Raw genomic sequence first — 27,181 nt, 5'->3', positions numbered from 1 at the left:
GATGACCAAACAATACTGCTGACGTCATACATGCGCCCTTGTCCTATATAGCGCAGGTCTTACAAGTTGCTCATAGTGTAATGTAATTAACCGGGGTAAAACAGGGAACTTCAATTAAAGCGTCGGTTACAAAACGAAAATTAGCGACAAAGTCTTGTAGGTGCTACATCACAGGGCCGAGAAAGGTTCTACTGAAGACAGAAGGCCCGTGAGCGCAGAGTAAAATTCGATTTGGGTGGAAGAAAATCAGATTTAACTGCAGGAGTATATTAGCGGCAGACAGACAAAAACGATTGGGACGCCCAAGCATTGCGCATTCTGTTCAGTCCATATGTCGCAAAAGGAAATTTTGGCGTATAAGTCAAACTGGTCAGAGTGATTTTTCCCCGCCAAGTGGCCAACAAACACAATGAATATGGTCCCAACCTTACAAATACATATAACCCGATTCCTCGAGACAGTTATAAATAAGGTTATACGTAGGGTATAGTGTAAAAAACATTTGGTTTTGTTTACCTAATTAAAGGCGACCCAACTACAATTATATGTACTATACCAGGGCTTCTAAATTATGCTGGTATATGACAACATTTCCAACAACGATTTTTATGTAAAAAATGTACCACACCAGAAAAAACAAATTCAAGACATATGCACAGCCATGGAATGATTATTGAAACAAAATTAAGACTTGTTAAGTTATTAGGGCTTATTCTTTATAAACCATCGCAATCTGTGTATTTCGCATCTCAAATATACGAACCCTATACCAGTGTATTGCATTGGGTTATCCAAATATCGCAGTCGTCCAGCGCACGAATACGGGGTATTAGAAAACGCTGAATCAACACTACAGACCACCGGCACGCGACGCAGATTTGCCTCTGCTTACCACACATGGTTTAGCTCCCTAGTCGCAAGCAATACACACGATTGTTTAAACAGGGGATTATAGGGAATTTAACAATCAGATTTTGGACAGTGGCTCATGTCTACCCCGACCAGCCTGGTACGTCTTAATTAATTTTGTGAATTGCTTTTTCGGAAAGTCTGTTACAATTTAAGACACGGAAAGCGAAATATTCAACTCTAAATGAAGCTATTTATTAGTTGGATACTTAAACTTACTGACGGCTGCATGAAGCCAAAGTACACAATGTCACCATAAAAAAAATTTTTGTTCGTATTTTTAATTTTTGTTCGTAAAAATTTTGATTTTGCCGCACACATCTTTGGCTTAAGCCATGCATTTGAGAAGAAATTAAAAGCAAAATTTGCCAACGTCATGCACAAGAATTAATTGTCAGTGCAAAGGGTAGTTGTGCAAACTTTTTCATGATTTGTTAGTAAAAGTCACATAAAAAATACGGTAACGCACCGATATTCATTTACATCCACATAATCTTTTTTCAATGTATTCAAGCCATGCACAAGTAGCAAAATTAAACTATCTGCCGCCACCAAGCGGTAACAAAAATCACAGTTTTGCGTGGAAAAATCACGACTTCAAACAATTATAATTTAAACAGCCTTCAAATGGCATTTCCCTAATTAGAATGAACTACAAAAGATTATCTAGCTTTGACGAACCATACGTTGTAACAATTCAAGCAACAAACTAATATCAGCATCCTCTGAAAGCCGATGCTCACCAAGTTTACTTAATACCAGGTTGACTTCGTGTTCTGGTTTGCCAATACAAGATTGCACAAATTTAAGCGAGTCAGTATATGGGACAGAATCGTCAAGCATTCCATGCAGAATATATAACTTACAGCGTAACGTATAAACAGCGTCGGCAGTTGGAAAGAGATCAAAATCAGAAATACCGTCATTAAAAGTGGCCGGTAGCTCATATGCGCCATCTTGTGCATAATGTGACGACAAAGCATATGGACCGTTTTGCATTTTAAGCTGGTTAACTGTTTTGAAGAAAGATGGGGCCGCCCCTATCATGCCAGCCACACGCTCTGGAAAACGTTTTGCCACTTGTAGCATCATATAACCACCCATGCTGGAACCCACCACAATCTAAAGTATGAGAATAGGAATATTACTTGACATAAGTGATTTGTTTGAAAATTTTAATTTAAGTGATGTTTGTTCAGAATTTTCTGATTTAAAACTTGTATGTACGTTGATTGTGTCACAAACTGTAAGGGTATTTATGAAAAAATATAGTATTCTGCATGATTTTTTGGTGTGTATGTATTGAAGTTACAGATTTGAAATGAGATCCAAAATGTTTTATATAAGTATAACACTTCCTACTCCAAGCTATATGTTTTTGAAAACTATGGCTCGACAATAGTAAATACCATATCCATGTTTAGATGTAATGCACCATGCTGTAAAGCTGCTAATAAAAAATATGTATTTGAATTTACCTGAGGTCCTTTTGTAAGCTGTGCAAATACATCACATGCATCTTCTATCCAGTCAGAAAATCTTACAATTTTGCCCTCAGATGCTCCTATTCCAGTGTAGTCAAACCGGACAAAGGGTCTGTTGTCACTCCTTTAAACATGTTCTACAATGTGAGTGTGCAAAAATGCAGATCATAGTAAAAAACAGTTTACACAACTTTTCTACTAACAGGATAACTTTATTCAAAATATGTTGACTTTGTGCAAAATCATTAAACATCAGGTGCAAAAGGTTGACAAAAAATCTGAAATATTACTGGGTTGATTTTAAAATAAGTTCACTTATTTTCACACGTGATTCAAGTTTAATAGTTCAATATCATTCCATAATGTTTTAGTGACTATAACCAAAACACATATTCCGTTCCTATATTGGGCAGTGCTGGATTAACCATTAGGCAAAGTAGGCACGTGCCTACAGGTTAGTCAAAAATCCAGGCCACTTTACAACAACGATCTTTGTGATTGTGACAATGATTTGGCAACACTGATCATTCTAATTTTTTAGTTGGCAACCCTGATTTTGGGGCCACTTATAAAATGTGCCTACAGGCCAGCAGACCCTTATTCCGGCACTGTATGTGGGTGGAAGATATGAGTTCCTATGTTGTGTTGTGAAACATCACTAAGAGCACAGTCCTACAGTGACCTAACATCGCCATCTAGTGACCCACAAAATAACTAGGCAAGTGTTTTTAACCATGCTACTTGGTTTTTCATGTCACAAAATAATTTTTAAACATATTGTTGGATTTATAATTGAATGAGGTTTTTACACAAAACAGTTTCACACAAAACATAAATTTATTGTTTTTGTTGTGTTTATGTAGCCTGTTAGAGTAGCATTGTGTTTGGTGGTCCTCAGGTAAAAAAGATAAAGTGGTCATTCGGCATACAAATTTTAGACACACTTTTTCATATATTAGTCACTCGCTAGGTTAAACAACTCAATCAGTGAGGAAATTTAATACAAAAGCAAAATAAAAAAACATGCAAACTCATAGCTAATGTCATTTGAATCACAATTTTAATCACATAAAATTATACAATACCTGCACCATTCTTCCAAGGCAAGTGCCTTTTTTCCATTCATCTTTGACATAAAACCTGGAATAAACATCACACCAGGAGATTTTGTGCCACCAATGCAGCTATATCCAAGAGTAGATTTGCCTACGCGACGCAAAAAACTTGTCATTTTGTCAGATCTGCAAATCAACAAACATTTATCATTAACGGCTTTTCTCGCTTAACCTGACAGTTTGTTTTAGCCCAGCTAGTTAACAAAATATTGGAATGAAAAAACAAAACAAATAATATATTTTATTTAAACGTTGATGCAGAATATTTAAAGCGTTGGTAATATTATAAAAACGTCCTTTATTTCATTTCTGCGCGCAAAAATTGAAACATAAAAATCAAAAGTAACACATGTTAAATGGGAAATTTCCCTATTTTAACACATTAATTTTCGCTCTTTGATAGTTGTTGGTTTTATTAATTTTGCGTTTTCTTCATTTGGATTGTTTTAAAAAAAACATGATGTAAAGTTTTAACTGACAAGGTAAACTGACTAAAAAGGCGCTGGATCATGTTGCAAATACGTTTGCGCAAGTGACGTCACCAGAGCTCTGACGTAACAAAAGGCATCAATGAAAAGTATGATTTCTATGCCGGTACTACCAGCTGGCAATTAAAAAATGAAAACAAAATTTTGAAATGTTTGTTTCAGGTCAGAATCTTGTAAACCTGGAAAATATTTTTTAGATTTTTGTGGTTAATTAAACATTGGTAAGAATCAACTGCCTTTTAAATTGTTTTGTAAAATTCAAGACTATTTTCAAGAATTTTTTTATAAAAAGTGTTACTTTTCAATGTGTTATTAATGCTTATAGTTGGTGCTGTTCTTGAACTGTGGGTTTGATTCAAGTTATGTCTATCATGTGGAGTTCTTACATCAAGCTTCACTACAATATGCAAAAATGGTAAAAGTAGAACTATTTACCTTCGATATTCAGACATGTTTTAAAATGGATATAAACTGACAAACTGTAAATATGATCTCTATTCTCTAGTCATCCTACACAAAATGGACAATTTTGACGCAAGATTAGCCAAAAAGGATGCTGCTGGATCTACCTAAGCCTGTCTTAGATATTATGGCCATTTGAAATTAGCCAATATGAAATAAGTCAATATGCAAAATGAGCACAATGTTGGAACATTGAGCCAGTATGTAGTAATATATGCCAAATTGGCTCGTTAGTGAGCCATTATTTTTTGTTGTGTAGGTAACATGCAATTTATTATTCACAAGAGTGATTGCATGGTATGAAAAATATATTTGGCAGTTCTGTTTTCTGTTTGCAGAAGTTATGTTTTTTGTACTGTTATGAAGGTAATTCCTATTTATAGTTTACGACTTTTATTAACTTTAAATCTGGTTGTTTTGCTTGTTTACTGCATTCTTACTCTAACATGTGACAATGAGAAGCAAATTAAAAAGTTAAAGAAAGAAGTCAGCTACTTGCAAGATATCATTGATGGGGAAAATGAAAAGTCTGTAAATGAGGAGCTTCTTCCTACAATCTATGCTATAACACCAACATATGCAAGATGGACTCAGAAAGCGGATCTAACAAGATTGTCTCAAACATTATTGCATGTAAAAAACTTTCATTGGATTGTTGTAGAAGATGCTGACCGCAAAACTCTGTTGGTGACAAAGTTTTTGTCCAACTGTGGCTTAAAATATACACACCTTAATGCCAAAACTGATCAAAACTTTAAGTTAAAAGACAGTGACCCGAATTGGTTAATGCCAAGAGGTGTTGCTCAAAGAAACACAGGCCTAACATGGATTCGAAATAATATTTCACCACAAACAGAGGGTTATCTTTATTTTATGGATGATGACAATACATATGATTTACAACTATTTAAAGAAATTAGCACTACCCAAATGGCATCTGCATGGCCAGTTGGATTAAGTGGCGGCTTAAAATTTGAGGGACCTGGCTTTTGTAAGGATGGAAAAGTACTCTCTTGGTACACTGCCTGGAAACCTGAAAGGCCATTTCCGATTGACATGGCAGGATTTGCAGTCAACATTAAGCTGTTGTTTCAGTACAAAGAGGCTGGGTTTTCAAATGCAACACCCAGAGGATACTTGGAGTCCCATTTTTTAACTGGCCTTCATTTGACAATTAATGACATGGAAGCCAAAGCGAATCAATGCACTGACATTCTAGTGTGGCACACAAGAACTGAAAAAGCAAAAATGAAACAGGAAGACAAATTAATAAAGCTTGGAAAACCATCTAACCCCAATATCGAAGTATAATTTACACAGCAAATTTGTTCAGCATCACATGTTAGTGTTATGAAATTTTATTGTATTTATGTTGCTGTTTAAGCTCAAAACATCATTTTCAACATGACAAATGCAGTTTCCCCACATGTTTCTTTTTTAGAATACTTACGTTGGTACTTGAATTTTTGTTTTAGAGTATGACAATCTTGTGCAATTATTAGCTGATGTTTTGTATTTTTAATTAATAACTGCTGCTTGTAGTTGAAAGTATATTGTTATTGTTCAAACTAAACTGGTGTACTGGTGCACAATTGTGCTAAAGTTATATCAGTGCATACACAAATAGAAATACACACATAAGAAAGCATGTTATTTTGTCGAATTGCATAAGATTTTGTCAGTGTCACCAAAAGAAAGCATTACCAATAAAGTTTATGATCAGCTGCCCTTTTCACGCAGGAAAACAATATATATTTTTTTGCAGTGTCACACACAAGTTTGGACCACATTTTTTTATTTAATGAACTCATGTTAAAAATCTAATGTTATATCACTTAAATCCACCTCATTTCTTGTGGGGTTAAACCAGTGGTTTTTAGCCAGGGCCCATGACCCCCAAGGGGGTCACAAGCTGTGTTCTGGGGGGCCACGGGCGTAGATTCACAAGAAATACCCACTAAAAGTCATTTTCACTTCTTTATAACTTTATTCCCGAATTTAATCGACTATTTCACATACTATTTGTTTATAGTGAGTTTTATCACGCTTGGTTGCTCTATTAGACCTGTTTAAGGTCAAAATTAATACCGCATTCCAACATGAGATTGTTATCTACAATTTAAGGGGGCCACAGGACCTACATGGTTAATTGAAGGGGGCCACGAGGCCAAAACGTTACTTTAAAGGGGCCACGGTCCACGAAAGGTTGAGAACCACTGGGTTAAACTGTTGGTATAGTTGAAGTGTTTTGAATTGATTAAATGTATTGAGTAAAAATCGAAAATACTAAGAAGGTTTGGGCATTTTTGATGTACTATTGAAGAGCTAATGATAAGTAGACCACATCCATGTTTGCCTGTATTGTGAGGACAGCATATATCGTATTTCGTCATCAAATGCGGCGTCAATTTTCATTGCACGGAATATCCGAATTTAGAACTTATGTCTGGCTGTGTAAAGATCGGTTGCCCTCACGACCGTGTTGACCGAGTTACGCTTGGGGGAGTTTCAGTTTGCTCACTTCCTATAGGCCGGTCGACCCACGTGATTACGGCATCCAATGGCGACGCCGGAAAATGCCGGGGAACACCCGTGTGACAGGCTAAAACTGTTGCGCAACCGTGGCGCAATATCACATCGACATTTGACAGAAGTCTTACAACAAGCTACGGAAAGAGCGCGCTATATTCTTGTCTAAAGGCAAGTGCATTAGAATCGCTGGATAACTTACAAGCGTTTTCGTTAGTATCGGTCTTCGACAAGCGTCGAGATCGAAATAAGTTTTGTTTTTACTGGTTGCTAGCTCAATTAGAGTTAGTGGCCTTGCTTGCTGTTGAAGAGTGAAGCTAAAAGTCGGAATTTCTGCGTGAAACTTGGATTCAACAAGGCGTACAGGAAAGAAAACAATTTTCTCCAACCTTAAAAACGGTGGTAAGTTTAAAAAACAACTTTTAACAATATAATTGTGTGTCATGGCGGTAAGTTGGTGGGACTTTTTGCTCAATCTGACCATTTTACAGAGAGCGAAATTTTTCCTACATCGAATTCGTCTTTGATCAACATTTCCAATTTTGAGTCTGTCGAAACTTTTCACAATTCAGGTAACTATGAAAAGTTGACGAAATCCTAGGTTATCCTGTAATTCGTCACAATGGACGACTCATTTAAAACAGCCCTTTGATTGCAATTTTCGATGACATTTTTGAAAATCCACAGAGCATATTTTGCTTTGCATAAAATGTGTGAAACCTGCCCTTTGCATGTGGAATGTGTGGTTTGTGAATGTGAAACGATGTACTAAGAAAATATTTGTGTGTTTTTCTGGTTATTGTCCCACTAGAAAAACTATTGGACCAATAATTTGTAGTTGTGGAAGGAATTTCTTTTCTTATTCTGACTTTCTCCAATGCACAGCTCGTGAAATGTGGTTTTCAGTTTTACCTGCTGGTTGCTAAGCGGTGCTTTTTTTTTCGCTGGGAGAAACGATAGCTTGTTTTCAAGATGGCGGCCGGCTCGCACAGGAATGACTTGCAAAATTTGGGCTGCGCTTATCATGAATGCTGTCGTTATCTAACGATACTTGTTTATCGAAAATTAGCGAAACAACCATGACCTGGCATGAGTGGAAACAGTAGATTTATTAAAAAAAGTTTATCTGTAATGTCACTTTACGTATTAACGTTAATGTATAAAATGGGTCTCTGTTGTGTTGCGTGCTTGATACGTTTTACGCTTAGCTGTAAATATTTTTGGACGTAACCTCTCGTCTTATAAAAACCAATGAAGTAAGCTGTAAATTGCAAAAATGCGATCACCCGCCCCCAGGCGCGTAAATGTTAAATTGGATTGGAAATTTATACTCTTAACCGCAGCATTGCAAACCCAAGAAATTGGTTATTAGCAAACCCGGGAGAAAAAAATTAGTGTTACTTGTAAAATTCCGTTTTAAGACGTGTCTTTAAAGCTGCTCAGCACGCGCAAAGTCACCTTGGCTAGTCCCGTGATGCCCGTGACGTCACTGCTCGCGTAATGTTGCATCATCCGTTTCGCAGGCATATAGTCACTGAGCGTTTAGCGTGGCGTCATCAGTTCAGTCTGGGCATGGGTATTTCGAGCAGTACAGGAACTACATGTAGTTTAAGTTGGTTATAGAATGCCATTGTTTATGAGCTGGTTAAGTTGTGAAGGCTACCAGGTCTAATGATTGTACAAGGTAGTTGATTAGCCTGTAAGTTTTCCCTTGTACAATTTTAAACGTGGTTTTTCTGTGGTTGTCGCTTGTCAGTGTTTAAACAATAGCTTTTACTGGCAAGTTGCGTCTAAAGAAATATAATCAGTTTGTGTTAATATAGAAATAGATACATAACAGAAAGCATCCAATAACTTGACTTGTGTTAGGGTAAGCTAGATTACCTTTAGACTTTATGAAATGGAGATATATAATGAAAATAGCTTTGGTTGGACAATTGGTGTTTATTGAAGTGTATATTTTGCATTGATAGATTACACAAAAAAAGCAAATAAATATCTGTATTAAAGCTGGTTATCAGTAGTTAATTTTGTTGTCAACCTTGGGTCTTAACAATTTTTGCAAACCACCATTTGGAGAAAAGAATTTCTGGGAGGCTGTCCTAATAGCTGGTCGCCTGGTCATCAGTATATTTGCTTGATTTTGAGATTTTTCCGATGATTTCTGAGGCTTCTTCACACCCATTTGCTGCTTCTGATTTTCAAATTACTGAGACAATTATTACTACAACACCTTCTATTTGCGACTGGTCAAGCACGATTTTACACTCAGATTCCTTGTTTACTTCAATGGGTTGGCACTGTTTTATGAACTCTCAATCTTTACAAGTTCCTAAGTCCTGTTTTTGTCAACTTTATAATCCCACAAAAAAGATGAATCGCTATCAGCGCGCTTAGGCGTTGCTGGAGTGTTCCGAAACCCCAAGGGGTCATTTCGAGAAAACTCAAAAAGCCAAATGGCTAAGTTTGTCAGGTGAGCAAGTGAAAGGTTGTTTTTTTTTACTAAATTTGTGCATTGTTTGAACTTGTATGGCTGCTGTGAGCTGTTTTGAGATTTGTGATGGTTTGCATGGGGTAAAATGGGTTTAGTGTTAAGAACAAACGCAATCTTAGGTTTTTGGTGTTATAAATAATCTGTTTCAAGTTTTTCAACTTAAAATTCATAACGTTTCCATTTTGTGTAAAGATTTTTGTCGGTATGTTGGACGCAAATGCAATGACAAAACTGTAATAAGGCGTTAACATGACATATAAATAACCAAGTGATTGTTGACACCCGTAATCGCTTTCCTGAGCGCTAAAATTCAAGTCCAGCCAAACTGGAGAAGTCCGGTTTTTACCGGTAGTTTGTTATTGTCGCTCGCTTCACCTTAGCCGCAGTTATTTCGCCGGTCAAGTATTGCTCCCATGAGGCCGCATGTTGCGCAATCGCGGCTTGTTTTGGTGCAACTGCACCCGGCGACGCCGGCGGGAGTGGCGTGGGCGGTGTCCTTCGCACTGTCCCGAAATTTCTGCCATTGTTAACCGCTTTAAGACGGGTAAACTTACTTACTGCGACCGGCTAAGGTTAACTGATTGGCATATTTGGGTGCAAATTTCGTGGTATTAAGTCATTGCATTCGTTGTTAGGAATGTGAGCAACGCGCCAGCTCTACCGGCTGGGGTCTTCCCGGGTTGTTATTGTACCGAAAGCGTCGCGTTGTCGCTTTTGACGTCACATCACATGATGCTTTTTCCTTGCCAAACGTGCTCGGACATGTCCGGGCGTGCTTAGAAACGAGAGAAGTGACGCGAAAAAAGTGCCCCGAAACGTTTGAGAAACGTTTTTACCCTCTCGAAGCCAGGCTATAAATATAAACGTTCGCGCCGCGCTAGCCCCACAACTTGACAGTCGCTAAGCCGAGCAGACCTTCAGAGAGCAATCCGCGTGAAAGTTTGTTATTGTTGCAAAAAGAAAACAAAGCACAGAACATGATCAACGATCGCGTTCCTCGCAGCGCTGGTACATGTTTTGTTGCTTTTGTGAATTAACTTGTTGGGACCTGAGTCCTTGTGCATTAAAAACAGTATAACTTATTGCATTTGTGGATGAATGTGTGTATAGAACTTGCTTTTGTGAGGTACGTCAAACGTTTTGTTTCTAATTGGGGACTTAGTCTAATTGTAAGATTATATCATTGCAGAATGTGTATTAAAACTTATATTTGCCTATTTCAGAATGGTTGCTTCACAATCCAATGCTCAGTTCGACTTGCATCATGCAGACAGAAACATTGCTCAGAGAGGAAAACCCAGGGGCGGGGCAATTGCCCCAGAGCCCCGGGAGCCCCCAGCCAGAGGTGACTTTGGGGGAGTGCTTCCCAGACCTACCTATTTCTGTGGGTAGCGACCTGTCAGGTAAAAAACATTCCAAACATAAGACTCTGGTTATAGTAGACATGGTTTTAATGTTGGCTCTTTTAAACATTACAGAAATCCCGGATGCCTATAACATGACCTGGAACCGGACAAATGACATGGAAACTCTTGACGCTCTTGTGTCCAATGACAATGTTGGTTACGCTGAAACTGACTATTGCAGAGACATTGAAAACAAATGCTCTCCAGCGCCCAGCACCAACAGCTTGTGGGCACAATCCCCATACAGCCAGCTTGATAGCTGTGACTATCCTTTGACTTCACCTAATCCTTCAACCCCTAAACATTCCATGCAAGAATTCCCAGAACTCTTGAAGCAAAAGAGTGCATACCACTCCATCCCCGAGATGGAAAGGCAGTCATCATTGAGCATGGTACTTGAAGTTTTGGGTCCAATCCCAAATGACAATGAAGAAGAATACCATGAAGAGTCGCCCATCCCAACTCCCTTCTTGGATGATGATGCACACATTGCTCATCCTTCTCCTTCCTTCACACATGCAGAGCTTCCCAGTAGCTCTTTGGCACGGCATCGTAATGTGTCCTGGGGAGGTGAATTTGTTCCCTCTCCTCCGCTTAACAACCGGCTCAGAGCCGCTTCAGAGGATGCAACTTTGTACAGCTCTTATCCCGTCAACTTGGAGCCATACTTCACGGATGCACCAGTCATCACACACTGTTCAGGTACGCAACCATTTGTGCTTTATAAATATCTTATTTTTAACCCACTTCCGAGATTTAACAAACTAATCTTTAACAGACACTGCAGAAACCAATGACAACAACAACAATAACCAAGTCAACACAACATCAGATGAAAGTGTCTGCACACAGACCACAGTGAGTGATGTCGAATGCCAAATGAATATGGTTGTCACTGATGTCTACACAACTTCTGTGGTCCAACAAGAGATGGTTAGAGAGGACAGCCTCACCTTGGAATCCGTACTTCAGCAGATTCCAGTCCTACCACATGTAAGAGCAGCAGCAATTGTTTGACTACATTAGGGTTATAGCTTTGATACCTAAATAATAATTTGTTATCTTTACAGGCTGTGGAAATTGTGGTCGACCAAAGTGACCTTTCAACCATTGAAATTGGTGACATGCAACCAGAAGTGCCTCAAAATGTCGTCGTAGATTTGACTAAAGAAGAGCCAGCGACTTCAGCGAGCATTGAAACCCCGAAGATGAAAAGAACAAGCTCCTACATCAGGAAGAGGAGTAAGAACAACGAAGCTTGTCGGGAGTCGCGAAAGAAGCGCAAAGTGCAGCGCGATGAGGCAGCGGAGAAGATGCAGGAGCTGACTGATGATAACGAGCTCTTGCGCAAGAAAATTGTTGAACTGGAGCAAGAAGTAAAGGAGACGAGAGCTACACTCCTGACTGAGATGACTGGAAAAAGCAAAAAATGACTGTCCAATTAATTTGTGGACCGACCTTTTGGAGATGTGTGATGTTTTCATAAAGTTCCTCTGTTGTATGGATTGATTATTATGTTTGACTTTTAATATGAATATAGTCAAACTGTCTTTACTTTTACAGACCATTGTATGAAATGCAATAGTTTTCACTATTTGCATTTTTAACGTCTTACAACATAAGATAGAAAGTTGGTTTGCATAGCTGAAATTGTCATTATTTATTGGATTCTTTGAATGTTTTAATTTACTGGTTTAGTTAAATTCTTTTTTCTACTGGCCTAAATTTTCTACCCTCTTGTTTTATATCGGCAGCATTCTTCTGTTGCCATAGTTTCAGTGACGTTGGTCCTTTTTAGGAAATGTTTGAGAGTTGAAAAGTTCCGAGTGTTTTTGCGTTGTGTGTACAGCCCTGTGTCATTGCAAAAAAATTGAAAAAAAATTGTGAAAAATATCAAACGAAAATCCTGCTACAAAAAATAGCCTTGTTTTCGTTCGTGTCTTTTTCCCCGCCCTTTGTAATTTGTATTGCAATGCCCCTTGAAGCTCGTAACATATCGCAAAAAAAGTTGAAATAAAGTGTAAATATTTGTACCTTACCTGTGTTATTTTGCAAATAGGTAATCCTTATCAACAGATATAACAAAATGCTACAGATTACTAAATAACCCAAACTGAGGGCACTTTGGATATGCACGGACCTTTTCATAAGTTACGGACGGCCTAAATAGACGTAAAAAGCGGCATGCTTTATTATTCAGGCGTTTCAGCAACTGGCACTTAATTTATGCTTCTATACCTAACCCAAAATACTTTAGTGGCATTTGTAAAGCCGTGGGTTGCAAGATCTTTTCGTAAAATATGCCGAAATAATGAAATTTTAACCTTAAAGGGGTTAACAATACCACATTTTACGCAATGTGTACACTGTCAATATGGGACAACAGTTTTATTGCACCCATAAAACTCTCCACCAAGTTTGTGAAACGTCGAAATCATTGCGCCACTAAGTTGTCAGAATCGCAAGGTTGGGGCTTACGTAATGCTTAATTACTTCGCACGGCAAGAAAAACTGTCGCATCTGTTGTCTGGTCACGACGTTTTTTATTGTTCGATTTTTACGTCATAGGCGAGTTTGTTAAGTATCACTTAAACTGGTCCAAGTAATATTTGAACACAAATTATTTAGGTTTGATCCAAATCATATGGCAGTAATAGGGAAAAAAACTGGTGGATGTATCGCATAATAATTAGGCATTTTAGTTTGGCGGTTATTCTGTATTAAGAATAGTGTATGAGCACTTCATTTTAGTAAGACATTTTGGTGTTAAAACTCTTAAATAAACACAGCTTCTTTATTTGATTAATCATAAATACTAGTCCTAATGTAATAGTTTCGCTAAGGCTACATTCAACCACTGTAAGTTTCGTGGTTTTGTTTTCCATAAAAATGTTCCTTCCAATTTTGCCGCATACTTGGGCGTCGGCCTTAATTGTAGCTGTTACAAATCCAGAGCACCCAGAGATCTCGTGCGAAAGAAATGGTGACGTAATCGAATACGAAACAACATATGACCGTGTCGTAATCACATTGTAACCTGTTTTCCCGCGAAATGCGAAAAAATAATCCGCCAAAACGGCTCTCCAAATATGGACATGCCTGCGATTGGTCGTCAAACTCGCTTTATTGATTTTTGACGGACGTTTTCAAAGATTTTACTGTGATAATAACAAAATAGCGCGAGTTTGGTATCGCACCGAATTTGGAATGAGGTTTTGCGTCAGAAACGCCTTTTGTTTGTCGTTGTTGTGAATCCCAAACTGTGGTGTAGGTTTACATAAAAGCAAACGCCTTCGTTATCATTACGTAATGTCTATGTCAACATAAATTTGCCGCTTAAATAGTTGTGTGGAATCGGCAATGCTTTGCACAGTAACATTTACCTTTATGTAATCCCATAGAAGCGATCTAAAAATAGCACAATACGTAACCCTCTTGTTATGATGACCCTTTATTCTCCACGTGTATCGCTGTTAACAATAGGGACGCCCTACACCCACCAATAAGGCAGTGCTCGTCCGCTCAGCGCGTTTGTTTAACAGAAAAGAGGGCTTTAATTCCGGTGCACTTACCCCCAGGATTGTTTGAAATCCAATGAGCTTAACGTCTTTTCCTAAAATAAGTTACATACCGAATCCGGTTTGGCTTAATTGATTTCCATCTTACAATAATGACGTAATTTATATACACAGTCTCCGATAGCTGGCGCTGTTGCACAATGTTGAGCATATTTCGGGCTACGGTGTTTTAATTAGGCAATTGGTTTCCATTATTAAGGCCAATGGAATGTTTTTGAGTGGTTTCCAACCGAAAAAACAAACAATTTCCTTACAACTGCTTTGTTTAATTTGACCAATAAGCAAAGCCATATCAGTATCTATGGAAATAATTTGAACTTGTTGTTCAATGAATTGGCGTTATGAAAAGGCCTTTCCAACTATCTTTAAACGTACAAATAACGTATAGTAAAGCATACTTTGTGGTTTCATTTTTGCTTTTAACATTTAGAGGGTAATAAAAACAAATTTATCTAAATTGGCGGTAATCACAAATTTGATACTTTTTGGTTTAAATCATCTCTTCAACGTGCAAACGATATGCAATAAGGCCTACTTTGTCGTTTTTAATAACTTTGCTTCCAACATTTTGAGAGTAAGAGACAACAAAAAAATTTCCAAATCACTTTCGATAAAAATTATTAAATCAGATAAGTCAAACAACCAACACTTTGTTTACATGACAATGGCGTACTTGTTTGCACTTGTATATCGTTGAAGTTTCGAATTACTAAAGGCTCTTGAGGAAGTATAAACAACGCGGCCATATAAGAGGGTAGGCTAGTGAGATTACAGTGTTCGCGATGTTATAGTCATACTGACTCAGAGGAGAATTGGACAGGTAAAGGTTTCATGGCAACTACTCAGGTCAAAAAGTCATTGGCTGCAAACGTTACGCCTCTGCATAATATTATTTGCTCTGGAGTTTCGTTTTATAGCCTACATTATGACCAACCAACATGATTTAACTTTACATATTTCATAGTGACAATTACGATTGGACAACTTCGCTAGATTTTACATTAAAATGTGTAAAACATTGCAACTATTACTTACCAGCAGAGAACTGTTTAGTAAGAATGTCTTAAGGCAACGGCTTCTACCATTTTGGCGAATGTCATGCTAAAACTAGTTTAGGCGAACCCAATGTTATAACAACCAGTTTAGGCGATTAATTATCAACCAAAACAACACACCTGTTGTGCATCTGACTTGTCAAAATGGATGAACAACACCAGGTATTGCGTCACTTTGTGCCAAGCCCTGTAATTTTAGCAATCTGTCTGGACAGCTGAGTAAAGCAACGCTCCTTGATTGTTACCAAACAGGTGCACTCGCTCAACCGTGACCGATCTTTTGAATAACTCATGTTTGATTGTTCAATTTCCACCACCGCTAATTTTGTAGATTGTAGAAGGTTTTTTTTGGAAAACTTTTTTTTAAGTGTGTTACACGAAACGATATTTGGAATGCGTAAGGGTTTTTTTATAACTTAACTGTCTCATATCCACACAACAAATAACTAATTACTGGTTTAAATTCAAGTTATCGTCCGGTTTCCTAATTAAATTATGACGTCAGCATGTCAATCCAGGCCGTAATTACATGTTTTTTTCTTTGTGACGTCACACACAAAAGGGAGTACGCTTGTTTTTCAGTTCATGTAAGCCTTATGACGAATGCTACGAGCAGTTATTAAGTTATTGAAGCACGTTTTGTTGTATAAATGAACTGTGTACCACCAAATTGATCGCATTTTCCTCATTACCAATTTTATTGAAGTCTAGTCATTGATATAAGCTATGCAACAAAATATTTTTATGCTTGAATTGCGTCATAATTAATTGGCGTCATAGAAGTGGGCACGCGATTTAAGACTGACCGTTCTATGCCATTTAGCTTCCCGTCTCATAGCCGCTTGACAAGCCTGGAAGCGCCAAAAATGTCTCGGTCATGCAAATTTGCATCGTCGAGCCAGTACACAACACGCATGACGCGGCAGAACACTGGACAGTTTTTGCACAAAAACATCCGGTGGTTGTTTATCGCTACTGCAGGACGCAGAACGAGCGCCACTTGAAAAAAGCTTTCCATACTTGGGCAGCGCGCGTGACTTAGTCGAATTAATATATCGAGGCAGCTAACTTGTTGTGCTGTGGTAATTTTGTCAGTGCCTTGGCTAAACCGGAAACGGTCGATCACGAGACTTGCTAGGCTTTTCATTCAAGGTGGAATAGAACGTTAAGAACGCTTGTGTCCCGTTTTGAAAGCAATCAATCACTCTCAATGCGCGTGAGTGTTGCGTGGTGTATTGCTCATTTTGATTCTATTAATACACACGCCCGTTCACGTGTTAGTCGCCTGAGATACCGTGTCCAATGGCAATGAGTGGGTTTATTTTAAGCATGCATTTTATGTTCTTGGCTGCTTTTCTGGTCAATTGCTTAACGTGTTAATGCAGTTTAAACTAATTACCCCAGAATGACTGCCAAATTCAATTCATTTTTTTTAAATAAATAAAGTTAACATCGAATCCTGACACGATTTGACCGAACAAATTGTCCGGATTAGGCGACGATCCGGACTAACCGATATCCAATTTAAGCACTACCACATTACAAATTATTTGTAGGGCCTACCTCAAGTTTTGTCCGAATTCGGAGAAGATTCGAATTAACCGAGTTTTATTGTATAGATCTTAATTCTTGTTTCTACGTATAAACATAAGGTTGTACGCTAACGTCCCTGGCTGCCCAAAGTCCAATTTAAAGTTTCTTATAAATAAGTAGGCGTTTACACCGAGGTATTTCTTTGAAACTGAAGGTTTATGCGCATTATAGGGTCAATGAGTTCAGCGGGTTATGTTTTTCACGGGTGCATCAGTGCTGCTTTAAATGTCATTGGAAAAACTGACTCACGTCAAAACCTCCACGTCACCTTAGCTGCTGAATGAATGGAACGCTTCGCTGCAATGGCGAGTGCGCTTTTTGCAGAAACGCGTGCACCGATTACAAGAAAATTGGTTGCATCTGTAACGTGTATTGGGTAAATACTTACTGTTAGTATGGCTTTGTTTGTTAAATGGATGATTACTCAAATAAATATGCCACGATGAGCCCAAAATAGACGGATGCCGTTTCTAACAAGCGTACAAAAATAGAAACAGCACTATATAAATATATCGTGCAGTAAAAATACATTACAGACTGCAAATTACTTGGACCAATAACGTGCTGCTTCCAGCAGAGTTGTAAGTTGGACAAGGTTCGGGGTTGACTTTGTTTGGGTTTGAGTTCCAATCAACCAAGCTCAATTCGGGCTCAACTCTTCACATTTGATGCATTTAAAAAAAATCTAATACCATATTTTAAAAAAAATTCTATGTTTTGCTTGAAACGGTGTTTGTTTTTTGATTCGTGTTTGGCTTGGATTTCGGGCTTAAGCAAGTGCAATTGCACTTTCAGGTTCGGTCTCCAGTACAGACCCGCTTATACTCTGGAATATGGTGTACTCAATCAGGGAGCTCATGTGTCTCAGAGTTTGGGGGAACGTTGGTTCAGTTTAATAAACTAGATGCTTGGTCAAAGTTTTTGGCAACACACGCACAAACCCGTCCCAAATTTGGCAGCGATGACCGTTTCTTCACCCTGCGATACGACCACTGAACGTTGCACGCTGATCACAACCCATGATTAAAAAAAATCTTACGGCAAGTTGCATCATCCTGCAAAATTAAAGCCGCCTGAATTTACCCGACCCAATGCAAGGCCAGAAAACCTTGGTATATCCCCTGTAATATCTGGCCAATCAATCATGTGATTAATTGTCATGCGTTTACCCGCAGTCATAGGTGGGCGCGTGCATCTTATGACAATATACAGTCCAAACTGGTGGTCCCATGTCCTGTGATAATTCGTCGGGTGACCGTTTAATTTTTTTTCACACCTCCAATCAAGTATAACAGACTATACTAAAAATACGTCTTTTGCAACACGAAATTGCGCTATAGATGTGTGAGGTAAGGGCGACTTCATCCGGATAAGAGCAACGTATGTGCAAGTATTTCGCCATCCCCGTCTTGAATAGACCGGATATATATATTTAGTTTTTCATTTCTCACGATTGGTGAACGGATATTACACGTCCAGTGCGCTCAGCTGGTGGCGTTTTGTGTAATTCGATTGTTTGCGCGTTATGCAAATTAATATCTCCTTGCAAATTTTGTTGTGTTTTTTTTGCAGCGCAACAACTTCATTTGCAGACGCCATGCAATTTTGTATCAGCTGGACGCAATTCAAAAAACTTTCTGTTTACGGTCTTGTGACTTAAAGTAATTAATGTCAATGATTTTTGCAAGTTAAAAGATATATATCATGTGATTATTTTGTATTTGTTCCTGCAAAATACAGTTATAGGTTGAAAACTCAAGTTGAAACAGCAGTGACCAATACCGCGTTGCCGAAAATAGAAAAAGACGCGATAGCCTAAGTCATAGAAATTTATTGGAATCTTTCAATTTATTTGAGTCAACATACTCTATTTTAACGGCAGTTACTGCTTAAAATAAGCGAACCCGCCTAAAACCCAAGCGCGGAAAATCCCAAACAATCTATACAAGAGGGTATTCCCCTCATAGATAAACCTTCGAACCCAGAATTTTTCTTAAAATAGAAACTTTTTGTTGGTGGTGAAATGTTTTCCAGGCTCGTAGTAGGAACGTTATCTTACTCAGCACGTACGCGAACATAACGCGTAATTAGAGCTGAATTTGCAAAAACTAATTTCCAGGGAATGCCGCACACCACGATAATTGCTTAAAACTTAGCGTTGCGGTGAAGAAGCGCAATCTACATTTTAATTGATTGGTTGGTCAAGTTTTGCATAGGAAATTCAACTAACTACAAATATAGGGTTTGTCCTTTTGGAAGTGGAAAATTGGGTATTTTAGTGCGTCAACATTAGCCTAAAGGTATTGTTAATCTCTAAAAAACAATGGACCATAAGTTTTTATGATGAAAATAACTGCCTAATAGACGTAAAAAGCGGCATGCTTTATTGTTCAAACGTTTGTCGCTTTTTACGTCTATTTGGGCCGTTATTTTCATCATTAAACTTATGAACAGATCCGTATATAATGCTACAATGGGTCAGATCAGGCACTTCTTGTACTTGTACGTTTGCCACTAATTATATTCTACTTTTCTATATAGTATTACTCGTTTAAACGTAATTCCACTTGTACTATAATCAAAATGCTCCTGATTGCACCAAAAGACAATCACGGCTTTGCCACGCCTACAAATTGAAAAGCCACCATCCTAAAATACATCCCTTTGTTCAAGCTTGATGTCTATACATTATACCAAGATAAACGAGTATTACAGACGTTATCTAATCCTGTCAGTCACGTAAACGGAAACGGTGTTTTCATTGCAGTTTATATGCTGAAGGTGGTCCTATAGTTTAAGGAACCTAATTAGCATGCGAATTAGACATGTTCTCAAAAGGGGCACCCCGGTGTTAGCACAGCATAAAGGGCACGTGAAATTTAAATATAAATCTCTTTTGTTTTCGTCTAACAATTAGTGGTCGTATTGCAGCAGTAGACAAAATGGTCTGAATCATCTTTAGAAAGTTTGAATTGCCGGCTTAAAACGCAACAGCAAAAACGTGTTTTGACTCTAACAAACGTTTTGTTGAACGCGATAAAAATCATTTCATATACGCTGGCATGCTTTTTAATAAAATTTTAAGCAGTATTTTGTGGTTGATAGGCCCCCACAATACCAGCTGGTGTAATAATCCTCTTTCACAAATTGTTCTGTGTATATGCCCCGAAATTTGCCATAGGGGTTAATAAAACAAGCAAAACACAAGAACCGTTTGTCAGCCACGCGCAAGCTGTCAACGATAGAGCAAAAAGAAGTCAGCTCGTTTTTCCACAAAACACTTAAGTCGTGCGCAATCGCATCTTGAATTGCCGTTTGCAGGAATCAAAATCTCTCGAAGCCCAATTACGCGGTTTGCAAGCTAAACAGCCCAAGGCTTTCAGCTGCAATGGTTCGAAGAGCGCGCGAATTTTACAAAAACTTTCCGCTTTATCTGTGGCGCGAAGCTTGGGGGAGGGGCAACCGCAAGTAGCTCAACGCGCCGCGGGCCACCTGTAACAACCCGATGCCGCGACTGTCAACGCAACATGAAAACTCGCGTCGCTAAGGCCGAGGACACACGATTGCGGTCTATGATTGACAGGACGTCTCAACGAAGGGAGTAGCGATGTTAATTGCAACGTCGCGAGAGCTCACAACAAACAGGAATCGGGCTTAGATGTCGCGAGACTATATTACAAGCGCGGCGTGAACAAAGAAGAGTGACGTACATTTAATGCGGGGGCGACTGTCAGGCGATATAGCAACTTACACGTGAGGACGGCCTCGATAACTTGAAGCAAACAAGGTCGGTTTTGTTAAGTACACAACTCAATTAAGCCCGCCGCCGTTTCGCACGTACAATCGCCTTTGTTCGGCCGCGGGTCTGTGCAGCTTTTCCAACCGCTCGATGTTTTTATCGATGTCCTCGATCAGGTATAATTGTGGTCCGTTGCCGAGCAGCAGTATACGCCACTCCTACTTAATGAATCAATTAGTAGGTTGTTTTCATAATTGCTCCTGGCCTCAATAAGGCAAGACACGACTTGAAACGCGGTTGTCCCACGCTGCCTGTCAGACGTCAAGCTATTGTGTACACCTCTTCGAAACTAGAACCGTGTCATTCGAATGCACGTTGACACATTTGTTTTGTAGTCTCGCCTGTCAGGTAATATTTGATGAAACGCGGACAAAACGATCACGTCCACAAGTCTAAACCAAAGGTAAGGTCACTAAATTAGTTGAAAGTTCCCCTTAAAGCTTATATGGTTTCCTAAAAATACATGACCCAAATTTAGACCACCCCTAAATCTCAAGCTTGAGTGGTTTACCACAATAGTGTGCCATTATTTTTAGTCGAGGCCAAATAAATATGCACCGAACTCGCAACATATGACATTATATTTGCCAAACCCAGTTGGTAGAATTCAGTTTTGGATTGGACAACACTGTAGTTTCAGGCATGGCATAAGCAAATGCCCTTTTGTATGTGGTGGTAACGTTTCGATCCCCAAATAAAGTTGGCGTCCCGTCTAGGGGAATGTTCTAAAAGCCCCGCAGTCGAATCAAAAGGTCCAACAGTTTTTCTAGAACCTTCCAAAGTCCACTTGTCATACGGCGAAAAAAATGAAGTCATTTTACAACCCGCGTAACTTTACATATTACAAAAAAACACCAAGGGGAGCACAGAAGAATGAAAAAGGCCACGTCGCAAGCACCAATGCGCACAGATTGCCGTGGAACGTCTGCTTATTGCCCAATCGTGGAGCTAGAACTGAAATAGGCGGGTGTGGTGAAGCATTCGGCCATGACCAGCATCATACGGCTTATAACGGGTGCTTACCTATATCTGTTACCAGTAGGGAAAGCACCAGGTGACGACTCGACGGTGGTTGGGCCACAAAAAGCGCGTGACTTCGCATAGTTGTGCGAGTTTAACGTCAAATTAATCACCCGTATCCTATTTCTGTGTTGGACTTAGAAATATATAGTAGCACTTTTCAGTATTTTTATGAAGTTAATGCCTTCCAAATTCCTTCACCTATAGCTAATATATTAATACTATTTGGATGTCGATTATGCCATTGTTGACAGCAAAAACTTGCTTAATTTTAAGCTTACACCAGTCTGATCGTTTGAAGCACAAGTTGTCCATTGCAGCGTGTTAAGGATCAGTCATAGTTGGTGGCACTGTAGTATGCTGACATATCATAAATCACGCCACACTAAAACACGGTTGAAAGTATTTGTTGACGCCCGCATGTCTTATGAATTACTTGTGCAAAAATAGCTAACGCTGCAAAATCTGCTGCCATCGTAAAAGCGTTGACATCTAACCCACTGTGTCGGACAAAAGAAAACAAACAATCGGACGATTATAGTATCAGCTTTCGAGATACCCTACTCAGCGATTTATCTCAATCTTGCCAATTGGGATGCGACAGTTGACTGCTTATAGGGTGTGGGTGAAGAGGATTTATTACTGATCCGGTTTAGGTTTAAGCGACAGACTACCCGAGTCTTGTCGCTGTATCGTGTCGTATTTGTCCCATGTAAACTCGCCGTGTTTGCACGACATAATATAAGGGAACATTTTCGTGTTTTGCAACACTGTAAGCGGTTTTCGCGTTCAAGTGAATGAACAATTGAATAAAAACTGTTAAATGAAACTGTCAATATGTGTTCATCTCTGGGATTAGCCCTAAAGCGTACATGCCGATCATGATTCATCTACACTCATATATGGGTAAATCACTCAGTACGCCAGGCCTAAAACTATTAGAGGATTGTTACACCGAATCAAGCCGTCTTCTAAGCATACCTAAGAGGCTGTCTTAATTATTTAATAGGTGAAGCGTAGAGTGATTGAAATGAAACAGTTGCAAATTACGGGTTTACGTGACTAGCCAAAAAACAAACAAACGATAAACACGATAATTTTATATAAAATTGACATATGTCACAGGCTGCTTAGTCATCTCAATTCGTACAAAGACTATTTCAATCACAAAGTTAAATAATAACCAACAAGGTCAATAGATATTTTCAAGACAAACACCGAAACTATAGCCCAACCTGTCACACCCATAAAATCAATTCCGCAAATTTTCCCACATCGAAACTCTGGTAAACCGCTGCCAATTGGATAATTATTAAAACCATGCGTGGGAATTTATTCGCACGCCCAAAGCGACTGTGCAAAGTGTGGAATATAATTGTTTTCCATATTTGGTAACAAACAAATATTATCAGACCAAGGAGAATTTGACTAAGGCCTGCATAGAGAATTGTTTGTTTCTAAATTTAAATATTTTTGTTTGCCTTGATACCACGCATTTACACGTATCTCATTTCGTTGTGTGTTATCAGTTTATGGCCGAATAAATGTTTGGTTAGCGAAAGTTATTTGTGAAAAATAGATATGATTTCTGTGTTTTCGCTTTATATTACACCTTCTAATTAAAGTGAATTGATTAACAACTGGTTGACGTAAGACGCAAACGTGCATGGGAAAAGCAATTTTTTTACGCTTTACCATATTTTTAATTGGATAATGAGTCTTTGGAAACTGTTGATTAATTTTATCAACGAAACCAAAGATCGGAACATATTACTGCTGTATATAATTAAATTAAATGACATAATAGAATAGGGTGCTGTATAACATATGACCTTATGTTAGTCAAGCATATAAAACCGCCCACACTGGCTATATCCCCACGCCCATACAAAAATATAAAAGAGGAAAGTCCCTCTAGCCACAATGGCGCGTGCGAGTGAACAAGGGCCGTGTTGCTGTGTTGGATTGGGCGTTCGTGGTAGGTTAAGTAACGAGAAAAATATACCGCCCACCCAAACCAACAAAGCCACACCACTTTGCGTGCGAAGTGGCTCGGTTCCTTATAAGGTCATTATGTCGGTTTAGGAGAAACGCTCTGTTTATCTGTTAAACCTCCGTTTAATCGATCATTGCCAGGTATACGAGACTTAATTTGTCAAGGCCGGTGTAGCGTTTTTCGTGCAGCATTGGCGATTTTGTTCTATCCGCCAGTTAGGAACCAAATTTGAACTTGCCAGAACCGGTTGGAACACAACGCGCTTTTTCCATCCTATAAGTTCCTCTTTGGATTTTCAATTATGTCAGCCAGGCAATGATCAAATTTTCACTGTTGTTATCACGTGACTAATTCTTTGACTTGATTTAGAGAATCCTGAGAACCCGGATGACGTCATTTCGTGTTGCCGAAACCAAGATGGCGACGGCCTTCGCAATTTCACACATAAAGTTCTATGTCGGTACAAAACTTTTTTCGTTCTCAGAAGTTAAATATTGTTACTTCGCTTTATTGTCTTTATTTATTTGACAAAAAGTTATGTTATTATTAATATTGTTATTCACAAAAAATAAGGCAGTAACAACATGGTCTTCAATATGTAAAAAACTAACTTTATTTGTATATTTAAGAACAAGGAAAAAAGGCGTATATAGCCTACGCGTTAGTTAAATATTTTTTGAATGGAGGTGTAGCGGGCATTGACTAGAGGAATATTTGACCTTTACTTTGAAAAGGTCAACGTTTTGTTTGACGCCTAATCATATGACAGGCATCATAATACAACTCACGTATGTCACACCGCGTCTTATCGGTGTCATACAACGTCACGTGCTTAGTCTAATAGAGTACATGATCGTGTACTTCCTGAACTGACTCGTTAGCTCGTCAAGACTCTATAGCCATCAGGGACTAGAATAGCGACTTTATCTTTATTAAGCTTCAGCAACCAACAAATATATTTTATGTGCGGCGTATTGAAAATACAAAAAAATGTTGGTTAAAGAATTTGGTGTGCACCAGATTTGTGTGTATTTGACAACTAATAAGATCAAATGCGATTTTATGGCGCTGTTGTCACACACGCTCGTATGACGATCAAGCCCTTAAAAAGGAAATGGAGTATGTGAAACAATATAAAGTGTGCAACGCTTCTGTATGGCCGTTCAAAAATATAATGCAAATTTAATTGCAAATTTCACCAAGTTTCGGTTTTCAAGTTTTCAGTTCCTGAAGTTGTCGAAAGCAACCGATAAAAATGTTAATTGGTTTTTAGCTGGCCGCAGTCTGCTCCTGTCCTACGCAAATCCACCGAGTTTTTCTTTGAAATGAGTCAGGCCAGGGACCAGAGTGCGCACACAGTCTTATTAACATGATACTTGTGCGCAACCAAACCTACATGTTCTTACGTATATCATTCACGCGCAGTCCCCCAGCTAAACCATGGAATCTGCGTCAATCCTGGCACTATGACGTCACACACTTGCGTCACAATCGAATTGTCGAACTTTTAGCGACTCGCTAATTGTTACTTTACAGGCTTTTTTGCGCCACAAGGAGTTGATACCTCATTTTGCCAGAATCTTGTGCAATATTTTTTAGTTTTTGCACCATGGAATAATTATCATCAAATTTAAAACTTTTTTCCTAAAGTCCAAGTTAACTATGTTATTGTCGCGTTTTTTATATGTATCCAAAATGTAACGAAATTTAATCTTTTCTAGTAATTGTTCGTTTTAATACCACATTAACACCATTTGCATTTCTATTTTAAAAAGTAAGAGCCTCATCAAGGCGAAAAAAACATCCTAAAAACACAATTTTGTTACAATTCATTTCCACATAAAAGTAACGAATACAAAACAATATAACATGCAACATGATAGTTTGCAAACGCGTTTAACAGTTCTGAAAAAAACAGTAAAAACGCGGTTGACATGCGCTATATCATACGTATCTTGCCAAACACAATTGTTTGCCTGTAATGTTTGAATTACTCCTACGTAAACGTAACACGACAATTAACGGGGACATTTAGAGGTTACCTCACCCCCACCAAGTTTTGAAGCCTGCAGTTTCAAAACTTTTACGGCTATTGTTCAATTCGAAACACAATTCCATTTGTAAGCCGTAAAATATTTGTTGAATTAGTGTCTATGTTCATTTGAGCGTTTATAGGTTTCACTGCTAAAATGTACAAATGCAGACACTATATTTTAACAGTTTTCTTTACAACGAATCAAAAGACAAACAATATAGTTTTTGAAACATTACAAAAGAAACGAAATTATCCTACAATACATAAAACCTTTTTATTTTACAAAACTGTCTGTGACGTAAATACTTTATTGTTGCGCAAAGCTTTAGTATTGACAAGTTGAAACAACTGCAGGTCAAACGAGACAGATTCTAGCTCCTGTTTGTTCAATCTTTTAACGAGGGGTTTCATGGCCATTTAAGGGTTATTTGTCGTGGAGATGAAAGTGTAGGTTGCACATGGCTTTCGAAAATACTGTACAAAATATAACATGTAAAATAAATAATAACTCATTTTTTCTCTGATTTACAAAGCTTTTGTGATTATAACCTAACAAATAATAAGTAGATACAGGTTTAGCAGATAGTGCATCAAATTTAATTTAATATGTTGTATGTTTAGAACTTGCCTCACGTAATTTTCGTACTGGTTTCAAAATACTATCACTGTGCTGGTATTAAACAAAAGGAAATGCCAAACCTAAAAATAACGGGGATGACAAATGACTGGACACTTCCAAAATAAAGTTATCATTGTCCGTAAGTAACCTCAAGCCTCAGCAGCAGTCAGCCAGTCATCTATTAGTGGATTCGGAATGGAAAGCGTTAACAAACGTATGACTCACCATTGAATTGAAAGGTTAGCGAGTCGTGTGGATTATTTCTGGCCTGGTGCCAGACTGCTGGTGTACAGCTGTAAGTAGAAAGCCAACAGCGCGCGCTTTAGGCTCGACGTAGCCTCGACGGGCTTTGTTATAGTTGCGTGCGACGGACGAAGTTAATTAACCGTCTTCCCAGTTCGCAAACGCCATTTGATGGGACTAGTTAATGTGTGTCAAATGTGGGTGCATCAGTTCATGCTACAGAGCTGTCGAGTAAATAAGACTTGCGGTTCTGAACAAATGTCTCTTTGTTGGTTGTCCATTGCGGGCCTGACACCTGGCGTAAGTTTGTTGATTTATTCCTTTTCGAACGTGACTCGACCAACGCAACTCGGCAG

The 27,181-nt window shown here is 38.6% G+C and overlaps 3 protein-coding genes across 6 annotated transcripts; 2 read left to right on the top strand and 1 right to left on the bottom strand.

Annotated features, from left to right (window-relative positions):
• Positions 1-1,075: 1,075 nt before the first annotated feature.
• LOC145219113 (palmitoyl-protein thioesterase ABHD10, mitochondrial-like) lies at positions 1,076-3,643 on the bottom strand. Its single transcript, XM_080086495.1, has 3 exons — positions 3,479-3,643; positions 2,388-2,517; positions 1,076-2,031 (listed from the first exon to the last, which is right to left on the bottom strand). The coding sequence occupies exons 1-3, from the start codon at positions 3,622-3,624 to the stop codon at positions 1,576-1,578; spliced, it is 732 nt and encodes a 243-aa protein (XP_079942621.1). The 5' UTR covers positions 3,625-3,643; the 3' UTR covers positions 1,076-1,575.
• A 639-nt stretch (positions 3,644-4,282) lies between these two features.
• Positions 4,283-6,106, top strand: LOC145219996 (galactosylgalactosylxylosylprotein 3-beta-glucuronosyltransferase 3-like). The gene is made up of 2 exons (XM_080087287.1): positions 4,283-4,411; positions 4,502-6,106. The coding sequence occupies exon 2, from the start codon at positions 4,819-4,821 to the stop codon at positions 5,767-5,769; it is 951 nt and encodes a 316-aa protein (XP_079943413.1). The 5' UTR covers positions 4,283-4,411; positions 4,502-4,818; the 3' UTR covers positions 5,770-6,106.
• Positions 6,107-7,084: 978 nt separating this feature from the next.
• On the top strand, positions 7,085-12,920 carry LOC145219086 (uncharacterized). Of its 4 annotated transcripts, XM_080086459.1 has the most exons (6): positions 7,085-7,389; positions 7,479-7,559; positions 10,705-10,884; positions 10,960-11,589; positions 11,666-11,880; positions 11,958-12,920. In XM_080086459.1, exons 3-6 carry the CDS (start codon positions 10,725-10,727, stop codon positions 12,318-12,320), a joined length of 1,368 nt encoding a protein of 455 aa, XP_079942585.1. In that variant the 5' UTR covers positions 7,085-7,389; positions 7,479-7,559; positions 10,705-10,724; the 3' UTR covers positions 12,321-12,920. The 4 variants fall into 4 exon arrangements, with proteins under 4 accessions (XP_079942585.1, XP_079942584.1, XP_079942583.1 ...); XM_080086458.1 differs by lacking the exons at positions 7,085-7,389; positions 7,479-7,559 and adding an exon at positions 8,943-9,460; XM_080086457.1 differs by lacking the exons at positions 7,085-7,389; positions 7,479-7,559 and adding an exon at positions 9,480-10,489.
• The last annotated feature ends 14,261 nt before the right edge of the window (positions 12,921-27,181 follow it).

This window comes from Phallusia mammillata, chromosome 3 (assembly GCF_965637545.1).
Source record: "Phallusia mammillata chromosome 3, kaPhaMamm4.hap1.1, whole genome shotgun sequence".
Taxonomy (NCBI): Eukaryota; Metazoa; Chordata; class Ascidiacea; order Phlebobranchia; family Ascidiidae; genus Phallusia; species Phallusia mammillata.
This window is presented reverse-complemented; position numbering and strand designations above follow the sequence as displayed.

Coding starts and splice junctions, on each gene's coding strand:
- LOC145219113 (XM_080086495.1), bottom strand. CDS start 3,624: ATGACAAGTTTTTTGCGTCGCGTAGGCAAATCTACTCTTGGATATAGC. Junction 2,518..3,478: donor GCCTTGGAAGAATGGTGCAG/GTATTGTATAAT, acceptor ACATGTTTAAAG/GAGTGACAACAGACCCTTTG. Junction 2,032..2,387: donor AGCTTACAAAAGGACCTCAG/GTAAATTCAAAT, acceptor CTCATACTTTAG/ATTGTGGTGGGTTCCAGCAT.
- LOC145219996 (XM_080087287.1), top strand. CDS start 4,819: ATGAAGGTAATTCCTATTTATAGTTTACGACTTTTATTAACTTTAAAT.
- LOC145219086 (XM_080086457.1), top strand. CDS start 10,459: ATGATCAACGATCGCGTTCCTCGCAGCGCTG. Junction 11,590..11,665: donor AGTCATCACACACTGTTCAG/GTACGCAACCAT, acceptor AATCTTTAACAG/ACACTGCAGAAACCAATGAC. Junction 11,881..11,957: donor AGATTCCAGTCCTACCACAT/GTAAGAGCAGCA, acceptor TTATCTTTACAG/GCTGTGGAAATTGTGGTCGA.